Genomic DNA, 14,554 nt, shown 5'->3' with positions numbered 1-14,554 from the left:
AAGAGTCAAAACTACCTTTGGAAAATTCTTTAGGGCTAATATACTAGCTCTCTGTGAAGTTCAGCTCCATTTTTTCTCCATTTATGGAGTGGATTGTTTCTTTAACTATACACCGATCAAATAGTTGGCTTATGTTTAGGAGCCAAGTCTTACAAAATAGTAATAACTTTAACTTATCTAGTGCTTACTATATGGCTAAGGACTTGAAATATATAAACTTTTTGATCATCCCTGCTATTCTCTGACATGGGTACCATTATTATCCCCATTTCACAGATGAGGAAACTGAGGTACAGACAGGTTGTGGGGTTTTGTTTTAAATAACTTGTTCAGTGTCACCTAGTTAGTAAATGATGGGGTTGGAATTTGGACCCAGGTAGACTGCCACCATGAGAGCATGTGTGAATTGAAGTCACTGAAGGAAAGGCAAATTTATTATTGCCCAGCTCACTCTGGAACTTAGAGCTGCTGAGTGGATTCAGGGCAGAAGTGTGTGCTCAATTTAAATATATTCTTTTCCCATACCCTGTCCGTCTTTCTTTTCTTTCCCCCTTTCCCATCCCTTCCCTTTTCCTGTAGCTAAATTCATGTAAATTAAATGTCCATATGGTGTCATTCACTGAACCTCCAAAGTGGGGTTCCCTCCTTCTGGAATTATTCAGGTAAGACCAGCTGACTATTTGATAAAGATTTTACAGAAAAAAATGCCTTCATGTGGGGGAATATTGCATTAAATTACATCCTAGGTTCTATGGTTAAGGTTATGTGATAAATGATAAATTAGATAAAACCCAAATGTCCAATTAAGGTTCTATGATAGATGATAGATAAAACTCAAATGTCCAACAATAGAGAAATGTTAACTAGATGAGGGCTTACCCCTCCAATGGATTGATTCAAAACCAATAAAAATGGTATTTTCTAAAAAGAATGGTATGGGGAAATGCACAGAGGTAGGGAGAAAAGCCTGGAGCTGTAGACCAACTATTTTTAAAAAGAGGTGTGTGTACACATATAAACACATGTACACACATACCTGAAAGTAGGCATTTAATAATCCAGATCAGTAAGACTCTTTTTTCTCCTTTATCGTTTTCATCTGTTATAAAATGCAGCTATTAAAATCAGCTTTAGAAAATGCATTTGTAAAGTCAGAAAACTGTAAACATTTTTAAGAGATTATGTGAATGTTAAAATACTGTTGATTTTTAGCAAAAATAAAATTAAAATAGTAATTAAGGGGAGAACAAAACGAGTTCTACTTACAGTTTGTTCCTGACAGAACGATGGGTGTGTTTAGAGCTCTTGAAGCACTATTTTATCTCCTCACCCCTCGTTACAGTTTGTTTTGACTCCTAAAGGTACCGGAGACAGATTGTTGTGAGTTAACCTAGGAGGGCTGGGGGAGAGGATGAGAGGAAGGGTTTGTGTGCATGTGAGAGCTGGGAGGGTGGCTTCTCAGGCACCTGTTGACTGTGGGGAAGCCAAGGAGGTGCTGGGCCTGGATCAGGTGGAGGTGGACACAGAACTTTCTGGAAGATGACAGAAGATGGTGGGTGCTCTCTCCTTTTTTTTCCCCGACAGCATGATATTATGGAAATTTTAAAAATACAGCATCCGTTGAAAGAATTTTACAGTGAACGCTCCTATTCCCACCCTCTGCGTTCTACCATCAATATTTTACTGCGCCTGCCTTATCACATATCTGTCTGTCCTTCAGCCCATCTTATTTTTTTGGTGCCAGCCTCCATGTACTGCCCCCTAAATACTTCAGCATGCATGTCATTAACTGCAGTTCAAGATTTGTTTAGTTTTGTCTTCGGACTTAAAATTCACATACAGTGTAACACAAATCTTCAATTGCTGAGTCTGGACACATGCATACACCTGTGTAATCCAGCCCTCTGTGAACATATAGAACATCCCTGTAACCCCTCCTCCCCCCAAATTTCCTCTGGCTCTCTTCCATTCAGTCCACACCCCACCTCCCCAGGGGCAGTTACCGTCCTAATTTTTTTCCATCCTCAATTAGTGTTGTCTCTTCTAGAATTCCATATAAATGGAATCATATAGTACGTACGCTTTTGGGCCTGGCTTCTTTCACTCAGTGTGATGTGTTCGACATCCAGCGCCATTGTGGCGTTTGTCAGGAGTTTGTTCTCACTGCTGGTCGCCTTCCGTTGTGTGGCCATACCGTGGCTTGTTTATCTGTTCTCCTAGTGATGAGCACCTGGGCTCTTCGTGGCATTCGGCTGCTGAAAATATCTGTGCACACGTCTTTGTGTAGAAAGGCAGTTTCCTTTTTCTTGGGGGAATGCCTAAAATAGAATTACTGGGTCACAGGGTAAGTCTAACTGCCAGACCTTTCCCCATAGTGACTGTACCAGTTTCCATTCTCACTAACAACAAGTGATAGTCCTGGTTCCGCAGCAGATAGCTCACTGGCGTGCAGTGTCTTCGGTGTTTAATTTTAGCCGTTCTGGTGGTATGTGGCAAAGCTCCTTGCAGTTTTAATTGGCACTTCCCTCATGATTAATGATGGTGAGCATTTCTGCATGCGCCAATTGGCCCTTCATGTCGTCTTTTGTGAATTCCATCCGGATCCTTTGCCCATTCTTTAACTGGTTGTTTGTGTAACACGCCTACAGAAGAGTGCACGGTTTCCCTCAGACTTCATGCACATATTCAGTAGTCGTGAGTGTGATTCTAGGGCACCTGCACACATCATACAGGCCTTTTAGAACCCAGCCCTCTCTCCCTCTAGAGTAGAAAACAGCCAAGTGTAATTTTAATTATTTTGTTTCAGGATTAAAAATACAATCTTAACCCTCCCCGTTTTCTTACGTGGGGACACTGGACTATATTGAGGAAAAGGTTCCGGTGTAGGAGACAGATGACTCAGTCACCCAAGGTTCTCGTGTCTTTATGAAGAGTGTAAAGGAGGGGATGAGGATTTCCACCTTGTCTGTTACGTAGGATCATGACGATCAGTGACATAACGTATGGGGCAGACTTTACAAAACTCCAGGAAAATAGAAATTACTAGAAATTACTAGAATCTGGAAGACAGGCCTGATCTTAAATTCATGCGATGTTAACAAAGAATGGAAGTGTTTAGAGGAATAAGTTCCACACAGAAAAAGTTGATTGCTAATTGTCGTATTTCTCTAAATAGAAACTGTTGGAAGGTAAGGTGAAGTTAGCTTGCTTCACAAGAGCTCAGCCCGCTGAGCCGAGCCTCCACTGGTGCAGAGCTATGCACCTGTTCCCTCAGTAACTCTCTTTCTTTTTCTAATACAAGATACAAGAGGAAGGGAGACTCCTGCCTTGGCATTAACCCTAAGAAGCAGTGTATATCCTGGGAGAGGGCTGCCACAGAAAAGAAGCCTTCACACAAGCGTGTTGAGCGCTATTTTACGAAGAAGAGCGTGGGCTTAATGAACATTGACGGAGTTGCCGTTGGCAGTAAAACCGAACCTCCCTCATCTGAGCCGATCTCGTTTATCCCCGTGAAGGGCTCGGATGATGTGGTTCCTCCCGTTACGACCTGGTTGAACCCTCTGGGGATTTACGATCAGTCCACCACGCAGTGGTTACAAGGACAGGGCCCTCCAGAGCAAGAATCAAAGCAGTCAGACTCCCAGACAGACAGAGAGGGCGCCCTGCTCAAGGCCAAGGTGGAGGAGTTCAACAGGAGAGTGCGGGAGAACCCTCACGATATTCAGCTGTGGATGGCGTTCGTTGCTTTTCAGGTAAGGAGCGCCGTCCCGCTTCTCTTACTTAGAAAGACTGTGTTAGTCTGGGGCCAACCAGTGCGCTCCGCAGCCGTTTCTGAGCCCCTGGGAGGAACCCGGGCCCCGGGCGCTGGAGGTTTATTACCCTGGAGCCCTTGCCCTGAGCTTGCTCCCAGCCCGTGAGGAACCCCACGTGTGGAGAGTCAGTGCTTTCACGTGGAATTCGGGGGTGGGAGGCGGCAGGGGAGCACGAAAGGGCTCCTAAAAGAAGGTGAAATTTAAACAGAATCTGGGAAGAAGCGCCCTTGTTCACCCGGGGTTGGGGGGGGTGCGGGGTGCAGAATGCGCAGAATTGGGGAAGAGAAGGCGCTGCTCCGACGACGGCCCAGCTGGGGCTCTGGCTGCGTCCTGCTTACTTGTTTTTGAGCCGCTCGTACAGGTGTATTTTGCCGCACACCTGCCCGTGTCGTGGGTAAAGTGGGCTCTTGAGAAGCAGCGCTCAGGGCGCTGCGCGCTCGCCCCCGTTACGTAACCCCCGTGCCGGAGCGCAGACGGCCGGTGAGGGAAGCGCGAGCAAACAGGCGCCCGAGGAACGGAGCTCCACCCAGGAAAAGCGGTGACCAGCGAGCCCAGGAGGTCCGAAGGGCGATTGGTCCTGGGAGGCGCCGGGGGGCGGGCCTTGCAGGGAGCTCTGGGGCGGTGGCGGGCTTTTGAGGCTCCCCGACTTGCGGTCGTGAATTGACGTTTTTGTCTTGAGGACGAGGTCGTGCGGAGCCCCGGCCTGTATGCCCTGGAGGCAGGGGAGCAGGAGAAGCGGAAGAGGTCCGCGAAGCTGGTGCTGGAGAAGCAGCTGGCTGTCCTGGAGCGGGCCATCGAGAGCAACCCGAGCTGCGTGGAGCTGCAGCTGGCCCGGCTGAAGCTGTGCGCCGAGTTCTGGGAGCCCTCGGCGCTGCTCAGGGAGTGGCAGAAGCTGATCTTTGTACACCCCAACAGCACGGCCCTCTGGCAGAAGTACCTTTTATTTTGCCAAAGCCAGTTCAGCACCTTCACCGTGTCGAAGATCCACGGTCTTTACGGCAAATGCTTGAGCACCCTGTCCGCGGTGCAGGACGGCAGCATCCTGTCGCACCCCGCCCTGCCCGGCACCGAGGAGGCCGTGTTCGGTAAGAGGCCGAGCACCAGGGCCCTGCGTGTCGGGGGGCTTACGCTTTCTTCTGGCGCCAGGCAGAAATGAAGGCGTGTTTCTGGTTTATTTTAGAAACGGCCGAATTGACACAACGGATGTAAACAAAGTATTAGGACCCCTTTGGACTAGACCAGATTCTCGCTTCTCCACCTTCTTGGTGGGGGTGTGGAGCGGGCATCGGAGCCGGTGAAGTTCGCCGAGTATCCCCGGCCCAGAAGTCCCAGCTTTTCTGCTTATTAGCCAAGGAAACACAGTCAAGTCTTGGCTGTTGTGGCTGTCCGTGGCCTTCCCTGTCCAGGTGTCTCTCCGCTCCTCTCACCCGTCCTGGGATCTCAGGCAGTGGTGTTCATGGGGATCAGCACACAGAGGCAGTTATCGATATTATTATACTGCTAATGTTCTGTGTCCCGAAGGACATAGAATATGAACTCTGTCCGGTAATGAGGGACAGAAGGCAGCATGTCACACAGGAGCTGGAGACTATCACTCTGGACTTGAAGCCTGGATTTGCCCTTCACTGGTTCTCTTGTGACCTTGCATATTTCCTTAACCTGCTTGAGCTGCAGTTTCTCGCTCAGCAGCAATGATACAATACTTGCTTTATAGGGTCATCGAGCATGTTAACGGAGATTGACCCATGGTGAGTCTGGCTCCGTGTCCGGCACACAGAGGTGTTTATTTGATCAAAACCTTGCTATTTCTTTTCTTTTCTTTCTTTCTTTCTTTTTTTTTTTTTTAAAGATTTTATTTATTTGGAGAGAGAGAGAAAGAGGGAGAGAGAGCGTGAGCAGGGGGAGGGTCAGAGGGAGAAGCAGGCTGTCCGCTGAGCAGGGAGCCCGATCCAGGGCTTGATCCCAGGACCCTGGGATCATGACCTGAGCCGAAGGCAGATGCTTAACCGACTGAGCCACCCAGGCGCCCCTGTATTTAACTTTTAGATTAGATTCTAATTCATTCATATTTATATTTATATTCTAAAGATATAAATACATTGCTCTAGAATTAATAAGCATTTACAACACTGGCATAAAGAGTCTCATATTTGATATCATTTGTGGTATGCACAAATAGCCTAGTGTTACTCAGAACATGAAACTACCACAATTCAGACAAACCGAAATTTTCATAGATGGAACCTTGATTTGTTTACAGTGGCCTCCGAACAGATGATGAAGATGGATCGCCATCTAGTGATCCATCGAGCACAGATCTTTGCTTTCTGATGAAAATCTATACCATCCTTCTAGAATTTTTCTTGTAATAATGGGCTTTGAGTATCTGGTAACTATTCAGAACAACCTCTTGCCTTACTTTTTTTAAAGATTTTATTTATTTAAGAGAGAGCATGAGAGGGGGGAAGGATCAGAGGGAGAAGCAGACTCCCCGCTGAGCAGGGATCCCGATGTGGGACTTGATCCTGGGATTCCAGGATCATGACCTGAGCCAAAGGCAGTCACCTAATCGACTGAGCTACCCAGGCGCCCCGTTCTCTTGCCTTACTTTTATGCAGCATATATAATTTTTGTTAATATTTGTATTCCACAGTGGTTTCATATAAAAATTGGAATAAATGTACTTTGATTACAGTTCTGTGGTGAGTCCTTTTAATGAGGACACGTAATTAGTACAGCTTTTGAGAAGATCACAGGAACTAATTTCGGAGAAAAGATGTTCTCGGTGTTGAAACGCATGTTGTTAGAAGTTGTGTTCTTTCCCTAGAATTGATGTTAACCAGGATTCTCCCTCTTGCTCTCCCTGCTTTCAGCTCTCTTTCTTCAGCACTGTCACTTCCTGCGGCAGGCCGGTCACTCTGAGAAGGCGATCTCGCTCTTCCAGGCCATGGTGGACTTCACCTTCTTCAAGCCAGACAGCGTGAAAGACCTGCCTACCAAAGGACAGGTGCGGGTTTAGTTGTGAGACCGGCCTCTCCCCTCCCTCTCTCCCCTCTCCTTCTCTTCCCGTCCCTCTCTCCCCACCCCTCTTTCCCCCTCCCTTTCTCCTTCTCTGTCTTCTGGGGGCAAGTGTGGATAATGGGAAGCGGTGGTAGTATTTTTAAAATCCTATCCTCTTTGTATCAGTCCTGCTGAGAACTGTTGCTCAGAATATGCTGGTGATCCAAGGAAAATTCCATAATGAAGGTAGTGAAACTTGGAGAGATGAAAGATCTACTCCCCCCAGTATGAAGACTCAACTATGTCCCCCCCCCTTTCTTTTCTTACTTATGGGACTTGTTTCAGTGCTAATTGTCCCCGCCAGGCAGAGAAACAGCGGTCATACCTCTTAGAGCACGTCTCACTGTCTCCTCCCTCTGTGCATTCTAAGCTGGGTCTTAGGTCGTTTTTCCAGTTCGCATTTCCACTACATGAGATCTTTGCGGGAATTGCAAACGATAGCGCATGTTGGCACTTTCTCAACACTGATCCTAATTGGGGAGGTGTTGTCATTTAGATGACAAGTGAACATTGGCCGTATTTGTGATGTGAAGCAATAAAAAAAAAATCTCATCATAGAGCTACCCATATAAGAAAGCTGCCTTCTCCATTTTTCCTTAGAAGAAATCTCCATTTCCGACTTTGCAAAGGGGGTCTGGTGGAAGATGGATGGGATATCTGAATTTATAGTGAACTGACAGAGGTCTTGGGAGGCTAAGATCTCCATCTTGTGGAATGTTCCTGAATTGCCTTTAAAGACTATTTTTTTCATCATTATTTTTATCTGTTTTTTTCCTAGTCAAAATTGGGTTAACGAATATTGGTTAATATTAGTTACCTGATTAGTAGTATCATAAGCCAGATAAAATTATTTTAAGATCTGGTGTGCTGTTTTAAGAATATGCCATGCTATGGAAGTGAATCTTGGTGGACTGCGGGGCCCTGGTGTGTGGTTGCGGGGTCAGGGTCAGAATGGCCCTCATCCCTGCCCTTTGCTGACGATCACAGACTGTGGTGAGAGCAGCTCCTCTTGGGGAGGGCAGTGCCCGGGACTGTGAAGCATGAGGAGCCACTCCCCTCAAGGGTCAGCAGACCCCGCTGTGTGCTCTTGAGGTTTTCAATACTAACAGCACACGTAGTTTCAAAGCATTTACAAGACAATTTTGAAATAAAGTTTTATCTTTGAGGATATTCCATATCTTTAAAACTGAGAGACATTGTTATAAGACACAGTAGTATAGCATGAAAGAAGCAGAGTCTGGTCTGTGCTTTTTTTTTTTAATTTTTTAATTTTTTTTTTAAAGATTTTTTTATTTATTTGAGAGAGAGAGAATGAGAGACAGCACGAGAGGGAAGAGGGTCAGAGGGAGAAGCAGACCCCCCGCTGAGCAGGGAGCCTGATGTGGGACTCGATCCCAGGACTCCAGGATCATGACCTGAGCCGAAGGCAGTCGCTTAACCAACTGAGCCACCCAGGTGCCCTTTTTTTTTTTTTTTAAGATTTCATTTATTTGACAGAGCTCATGAGAAGGGGGAGTGGCAGAGGGAGAAGCAGGCTCCCTGCTCAATCCCAGGATCCTGGGATCATGACCTGAGCCAGAGGCAGACGCATAACCAGCTGAGCCACCCAGGCGCCCCTTGGTCTGTGTTTCTATGGAATATAAATAAATTGGTGTAACTTTCACACTTTAAAAAAACCACACTTCTTTTTCTTGAGTGCGCTTTCTTCTATCCCTCTTGTAAGAGCAAGGCTGCGAAGAGGGAGTGTGGTCTTTCCAGCTCCCCTACCTGAGGTGGCTGCTGGGCACTCGGTACAGGGCCCGTGTCCAGACCACTGCCCTGCGCTGCCCTGCCCTCCCAGGGCTCTCCTGCACGCGGCCCTCTTGCAGGCATGCGTGGCACCGCCCTGGGCTCAGGCTGGACTGTCCTGAGCCTCCTGGTCCACAGCTTGTCCCTGGAAGCCTCGTCCTCTTCTGAAAGTTTCTTACAAAAGCTTTCCTTGAGCAAGTGGTTGGCTCACTTTTAAAGTCCTTATTGTTGAGGCGCCTGGGTGGCTCAGTTGGTTAAGTGCCTGCCTTCGGCTCAGGTCGTGATCCCAGGGTCCTGGGATCGAGTCCTGTATTGGGCTCCCGCTTCTCCCTCTCCCTCTGCCTGCCACTCCCCCTGCTTGTGCTCTCTCTCTGTCAAATAAATAAAATATTCTTAAAAAAGAATTAAAAGAGCTAAAAAAATAAATCCTTATTGTCAGGTGATAACACGATTGCTTTTCTGTTCATTGGTGTGTTCACATCCTCCTCTACAGGGAGTTACTTATGCACTGAACTGGTCCCCACACACAGCAGACCTAATGCCCAAATGCATGAGAGCAGAGGTGTGATCACAGGGCCGGGCTTTAACACACAGACCTTTTTATTCACTGGCTGTGCCAGCAAGTGTTTATTGAGTCCCTACTAGGTATTGGGCACTGTGCCAGATTTTAGGAACACAGAGTTGAGACGTCATGCCCTCAATAACTCCCAGTCCTATTGAAACTTTGAATCCCTTTCTCCTTGGAAAGTCTTGAAAGTGACATGATTTCAGGTATTCAGGGGCCCCGTGGCTTTAGGGGAATGGGCTGTGTCCCTGTCCCCAGCTAGACTGGCCTACCAGGGTCAGAGCTGGGAAACCATTCCTCTCCCACCCAGCTGGAGGCCCTTCTCGCTGACCTTGGCCGGTCTTTCTGTAACAGACTCTCAGAAGTGGTAGCCGGTCACACTTTACTGTGTCTGTCTGTCACAGGTCACTAGGCCCAGCCCACACTCAGGGGTGTGAATGCCACAAGGCAGTGGTGGGGTCACGGGGGGCTGTCTTGGAGGCCGCCTACCACACTAGCTCATTATTTTTTCTGTTTTGGGGTGTATCCTGTATCTACTGGAAAGACTGTTGTCAAACAAGATTTCAACCACAAGCCCCTCTTATGCCGATTAGAGGGCACGTTGCTCAGTGACTCAGCAGTTTTGTACAAGTTAGGCTCACCTCCGTATTTTGAACCTGAACAGGTGGAATTCTTTGAGCCCTTCTGGGACAGCGGGGAGCCCCGGGCTGGGGAGAAGGGCGCCCGAGGCTGGAGAGCCTGGATGCACCAGCAGGAGCGAGGCGGCTGGGTGGTCATCAGTCCAGGTAAGGCACCTCTCTTTAGGATGCGTACGCCTTTGCCTTCTTCTGGAATGTGTTTTCACATCTTTCTGATTATTTGTTTATATGTATAAGCTCTTTTGTCAGTCTTTAAGAACACTGTAGAAACATCAAAATGTCAGAAATATGTTAAGTGGATGCATTGGGAGATTATAGAGTCTCTCACCCTTAGAGTCAACCCCCCAACCCTGTGGAGGGTTTGAGTTTCTTTCCAGAGGAAGTTTCATTTTTCCTTTTAAAAGGTTGCTCCTCCCTACGAGTCCTCCCCTCTCACCCCTTTTAGTGTGTCCTTAGGACAGTCTTTCTGTTTTCTTGGCAATGTACAGACCATCAGATCCTTTGAAGCATCCCTCCCTATTAAGAATACTATAAAATAATTATTAACTAGCATTTATGTAACTGTCATTCTAAATGACCCCAAAGTACTTTCTGGATTTACAGCCTAAGACAGCGCTGTCCAATAGAAACATAATTCAAGCCACAGAAGTAACTTCATATTTTCTAGTCGCCACATTAAAAAAGTAAGATGATGAAAGTAACATTGATGATATATTTTGTGTGACCCAGTGTGTCAAAACCTTAATATTTCAATGTGTAACTCTTTAAAAAATTGAGATACTTTGCATTTTATTTTTCACACGAACTCTTTGAAATCTGGGGTGTATTTTACACTTTACAGCACGTTTCACTTCAGACTAGCCGCTTTCAAGGGCCCCGTAGCCACATGGGCGTGGCTGCCATCTTGGTCGGCACAGCTCCCAGCTCCTCAGGGATTGCTTCTCCCCCTGGTTTTGTTGAAAGTGCGAGGGGGAGAGAGGCCCAGGCTTGGCTAGCCTCTTCTCAAAGATGTGTCACCTTCCTGGGCCTTGGTTTCTTCAGGGAATGAAAACTATGGATTAGCTCCCATCTCTGTGGTGTCGCGGCGCTCCAGGCTAGGTGACGTCCCTGCCCTTTGGGTGTTGGGAGTACTTTTTCTCTGGGCAGCGCCAGCAGGGATGCTCACTCCTCGCTTGGCTCGGCTATTGTGACTTTCCTGGAGTGTTCTCTCCCAGAAAGAACTGGAATCATTCTCAGGCTAACCAGTGGTTTCATATATGAAGAAAAATAACTTGCAAGGCAGAGTGGGGAGTAGGTATTACCCTTTTAGCCACTGAATCTGCAAGACCACACGAAGAACCAAAAAATGAAGTGTTTTTTCTTCTTTTTTTTTTTAAGAGAGAGTATGAGCTGGGGGGGCGGGGAGGGAGGGCCAGAGGGAGAGAATCTCAAGCAGATTCCATGTTGAGCATAGAGCCCGATGCGGAGCTCAATCCCACAAACCTGAGATCACAACCCGAGCTGAAATCAAGAGTCAGACATTCAACCAACCGAGCCACCCAGACGCGCCCAGAAGTCTTTTTAGTAGTGACTTTTCTTTGAGTACCAACTCAGGGTGGTTCTCTGTTTTTAGGGGTTTTTTTTGTTTGTTTGCTTTAATGAGCAAGACTCCTAGAGTGCATAGAATTTATGTTCTAAAGTTCATCATGTTCTGCATTTCTATGAGACTAAAGCAGAATTCTCACAGCCGTGTCCCGGGGATGCTGTTGCCAGAAACTAGTTGATAACTATTGTTTTTTTTTTTTTTTTTTTTAAGTTTTCTTGTCCCATCTTGATAAGGTTGGTATTTAGAGAGTAGTTGGTATTTATCATTGATACTGAGGTGTTTCTTCTTCATATATTACTACTTACTTCTCTCTCACCCTTACTTTCTGTTGGTCTGTATTGTTATATATTTATATGTGTCTTTCCAAAACCATGTCGTCTTTTGAATTTCTAATGTAATAAATTCAGATATCTAAGCTGGATGTGTGACTCAGGGGAAATTTATAAGAAACTGCCCACCTGTTTTATGGGGTAGCCATACCATTTTATACACCCTGTTTGTTTATTTTTAAATATTGAACTTTACAGAAGACTCAAGACTTTTCTCCTCTTCCATTCTGCATGTTCAGAGTTAGGAAACAAAGTGAAAGTACAGGATATCGTGAATTGACTTTTTTTGAGAAGTGAACACAGGTTGTGATCATATGGCCACTGGCTGAAAATCCTGATGGCTTTAGGAAACCTAAACCAGTACTAAGTGTCATTCAGCGTTCTGCAACTGTGTTGTCCAGTACAGTAGGCATTAGCCACATGTGGCCATTTTAATTAATTAAGATGAAACGAAGTAAAAAATTGAGTTCTGCTGCCAGCTACATTTCAGGTGCCCACTGAGTCACATGGGGCTGGTTGCTACCATATTACGCAGAAGGTATATGTTATGTCATCATCGTAGAAGGTTCTTTTGGACAGTGCTGTTCTAGAATATGTGTGTTCCCATTTTAATTGCTATGATACCATTAAAAATCATCTGACTCCACTGGCTAACGTGCCAGGGTTTTTTGGGAACCAGACTGGTGATAGGAGAGTCCCTCAATGCCTCCAAGTCCCTGAACGTTCCAGAAGGCCGGGCCTGGCTCTTACTTGTCTTGGCCCCCCAGAGGCCCACCACAGAAGCTGGTGTCGCAGACTGGTTGGGCATCCGTGGTGGGTTTATTTGCTGATGAGGTGAGCTAAAAGTTTTGCTCTCGTCTAGATGATGATGACGACGAACCAGAAGACGAGGACCAGGAAATAAGAGATAAGAGTCTGCCCAGGTGGCAGATCTGGCTCGCCGCCGAGCGGTCCCGAGACCAGAGGCACTGGCGGCCGTGGCGCCCTGATAAGACCAAGAAGCAAACCGAAGAAGACTGTGAGGACCCAGAGAGACAGGCGAGTGTCCCACCCTGGGAGGGAGGCCAGCCGCGGGGTCCTCCCCTTCTCCCCACTGCCGCGGGCCTTGCTCACCTGCAGGAAGCTTGCTGAGCGCCCGGGGCACTTGCCTGGCTTGGGACAGGTTAGCCTGCTCCCGTCCCTGTCTCTGGAAGCCTCACCGGCCACCGGTGCTGTGGGAGCGTGGAGGAACCTGACCGCATAGTTCCCGTCCCAGAGTTGGAGGGAAGGCCCCTCCAGAGATGGTCTTCCAGTCACTCAGTTAATTTTTCACACGGAAGCCTGAGGCCTCAGGGTTTTCAAGACGTGGTATCCCTGTCCTAGGTTATTTAGCTCTGTCCGTCTGCTCTCCCCGCCGCATGCTTGCGTCCTCAGAGACATGGCTGTTTGACTCTGGAGGACGGGGACTGGATAGCGAGGCTGCGCTGGGACAGTCCGTACACAGCTGGTGTTGCTGGGGAAGCCGCTCACGTTTCTGGAGCCGCTCTTGTGCGCCAGGCACTCGGGTTGTCTCGACTATCCTGGAATGACGTGGCCCGTGCTACCCTGTCTCGTGGCCAGCAGCTCTGGACGTTCTATGTTAAAATGAAGGAAGAGATTCTATTTGGAGCCTGAAATGGACCCAGTTTCCTAAGACCCCAGCCGTACTGCTTGGCATGTGATGCACTCTAGGGACAGACCGGCAGGTGTTTGCGGTCGCGAGGCTCCCCAGCTGAGGCCTGGTCGGTTGTCTGCGACCCTCTTGCAGATTTACGTGTCCCAAGGGTGGGGATTTTGCTGGATCACCAGGGCACGGACAGTGCTTTTCTTGTGCTCAGTTAGTGTTCCTGGATGTTGAATGACTGTTTGTTGCTGGGTCTAATGCTCCAGGCACAGGGATCGGCACGTGTGCCCGGAATGTTTGAGGAGTGGCGAATGGGGTTAGGACACAGGGAATTGGGGAGCTCTGGGCAGGAAGAAGGGGCCGACTCCAGGGAAACCGCCACTCAGCTCTGGGATGTTTGGTGCGTGGCCTGCTGCGAGGCGAGTCTGCACAGGACGCCCCTTTCCCGGCTGGCGCTGCGTGTGTTGAGAAGAGCAGGGTCTTCGGTATTTGAGGGTTTCACACCATTCAGGGTCACCTCTTCAGAAGCTGGTTCTCGAGGCTCAGAGTTCCGGCGGTTTTCTGGAAGCTCGTTTCTGGAGCAAACTTCTGCTGTGAGCAGTTCCTTGTCACTTAGCTTTTTCTCTAATCAGCGCCTGGAGGAGAAAAGCTTTCTGATGAATTGACCATTCTGAGGAGTCTGAGCCCAGGGAGTCCAGTTTTACTGTGCTCACGCTTCGGTTTCCTCTTTGCTGGGAGCCTCGGAGACCAAGCAGGTCGGGCGGTGCCGTGAGACAGAGGCCAGTCTCTGTGGCCTTACACTTTAAAGTGACTGCATGAAATCAGCTACGGACAAGTACAGTTAGCATTATGTCTTAGAATTGCTCTTACCACGGCCTATGGATGATAGTGTCCTTCCTCCCTTGCTGCTGTTTATCTACCTTTGAGCATATTTTTCATTTCTGAAAGCAATTTTATATGAAGAAACCACCAAATAATAGAATTCTATTTTTTTTTAAAGATTTACTTATTATTTTTAGAGAAGGAGGGAAGGGTGGAGGGGGAGAGAGAGAATCTCAAGCAGACTGCTGAGCACAGAGCCTGATGCGGGGCTCGATCTCACAACCTGAGATCAGGACCTGAGCCAAAACCAAGA

General features: G+C 47.6%; 1 protein-coding gene across 1 annotated transcript in view; it reads left to right on the top strand.

The window, feature by feature from the left end:
* NRDE2 (NRDE-2, necessary for RNA interference, domain containing) overlaps positions 1 to 14,554 on the top strand; it is a 47,562-nt gene that overhangs the window by 22,530 nt on the left and 10,478 nt on the right. Inside the window, exons 5-9 of the mRNA XM_032405774.1 lie at positions 3,302 to 3,752; positions 4,492 to 4,897; positions 6,686 to 6,819; positions 9,890 to 10,010; positions 12,640 to 12,815. Coding sequence (XP_032261665.1) covers positions 3,302 to 3,752; positions 4,492 to 4,897; positions 6,686 to 6,819; positions 9,890 to 10,010; positions 12,640 to 12,815 — 1,288 coding nt within the window. The remainder of the gene's footprint in view (positions 1 to 3,301; positions 3,753 to 4,491; positions 4,898 to 6,685; positions 6,820 to 9,889; positions 10,011 to 12,639; positions 12,816 to 14,554) is intronic.

This window comes from Phoca vitulina, unplaced genomic scaffold (genome assembly GCF_004348235.1).
Source record: "Phoca vitulina isolate PV1807 unplaced genomic scaffold, GSC_HSeal_1.0 scaffold7, whole genome shotgun sequence".
In the NCBI taxonomy this organism is placed as follows: Eukaryota; Metazoa; Chordata; class Mammalia; order Carnivora; family Phocidae; genus Phoca; species Phoca vitulina.
Note: the sequence above shows the minus strand (reverse complement) of the source record. Positions and strands in the feature narration are given on the sequence as shown.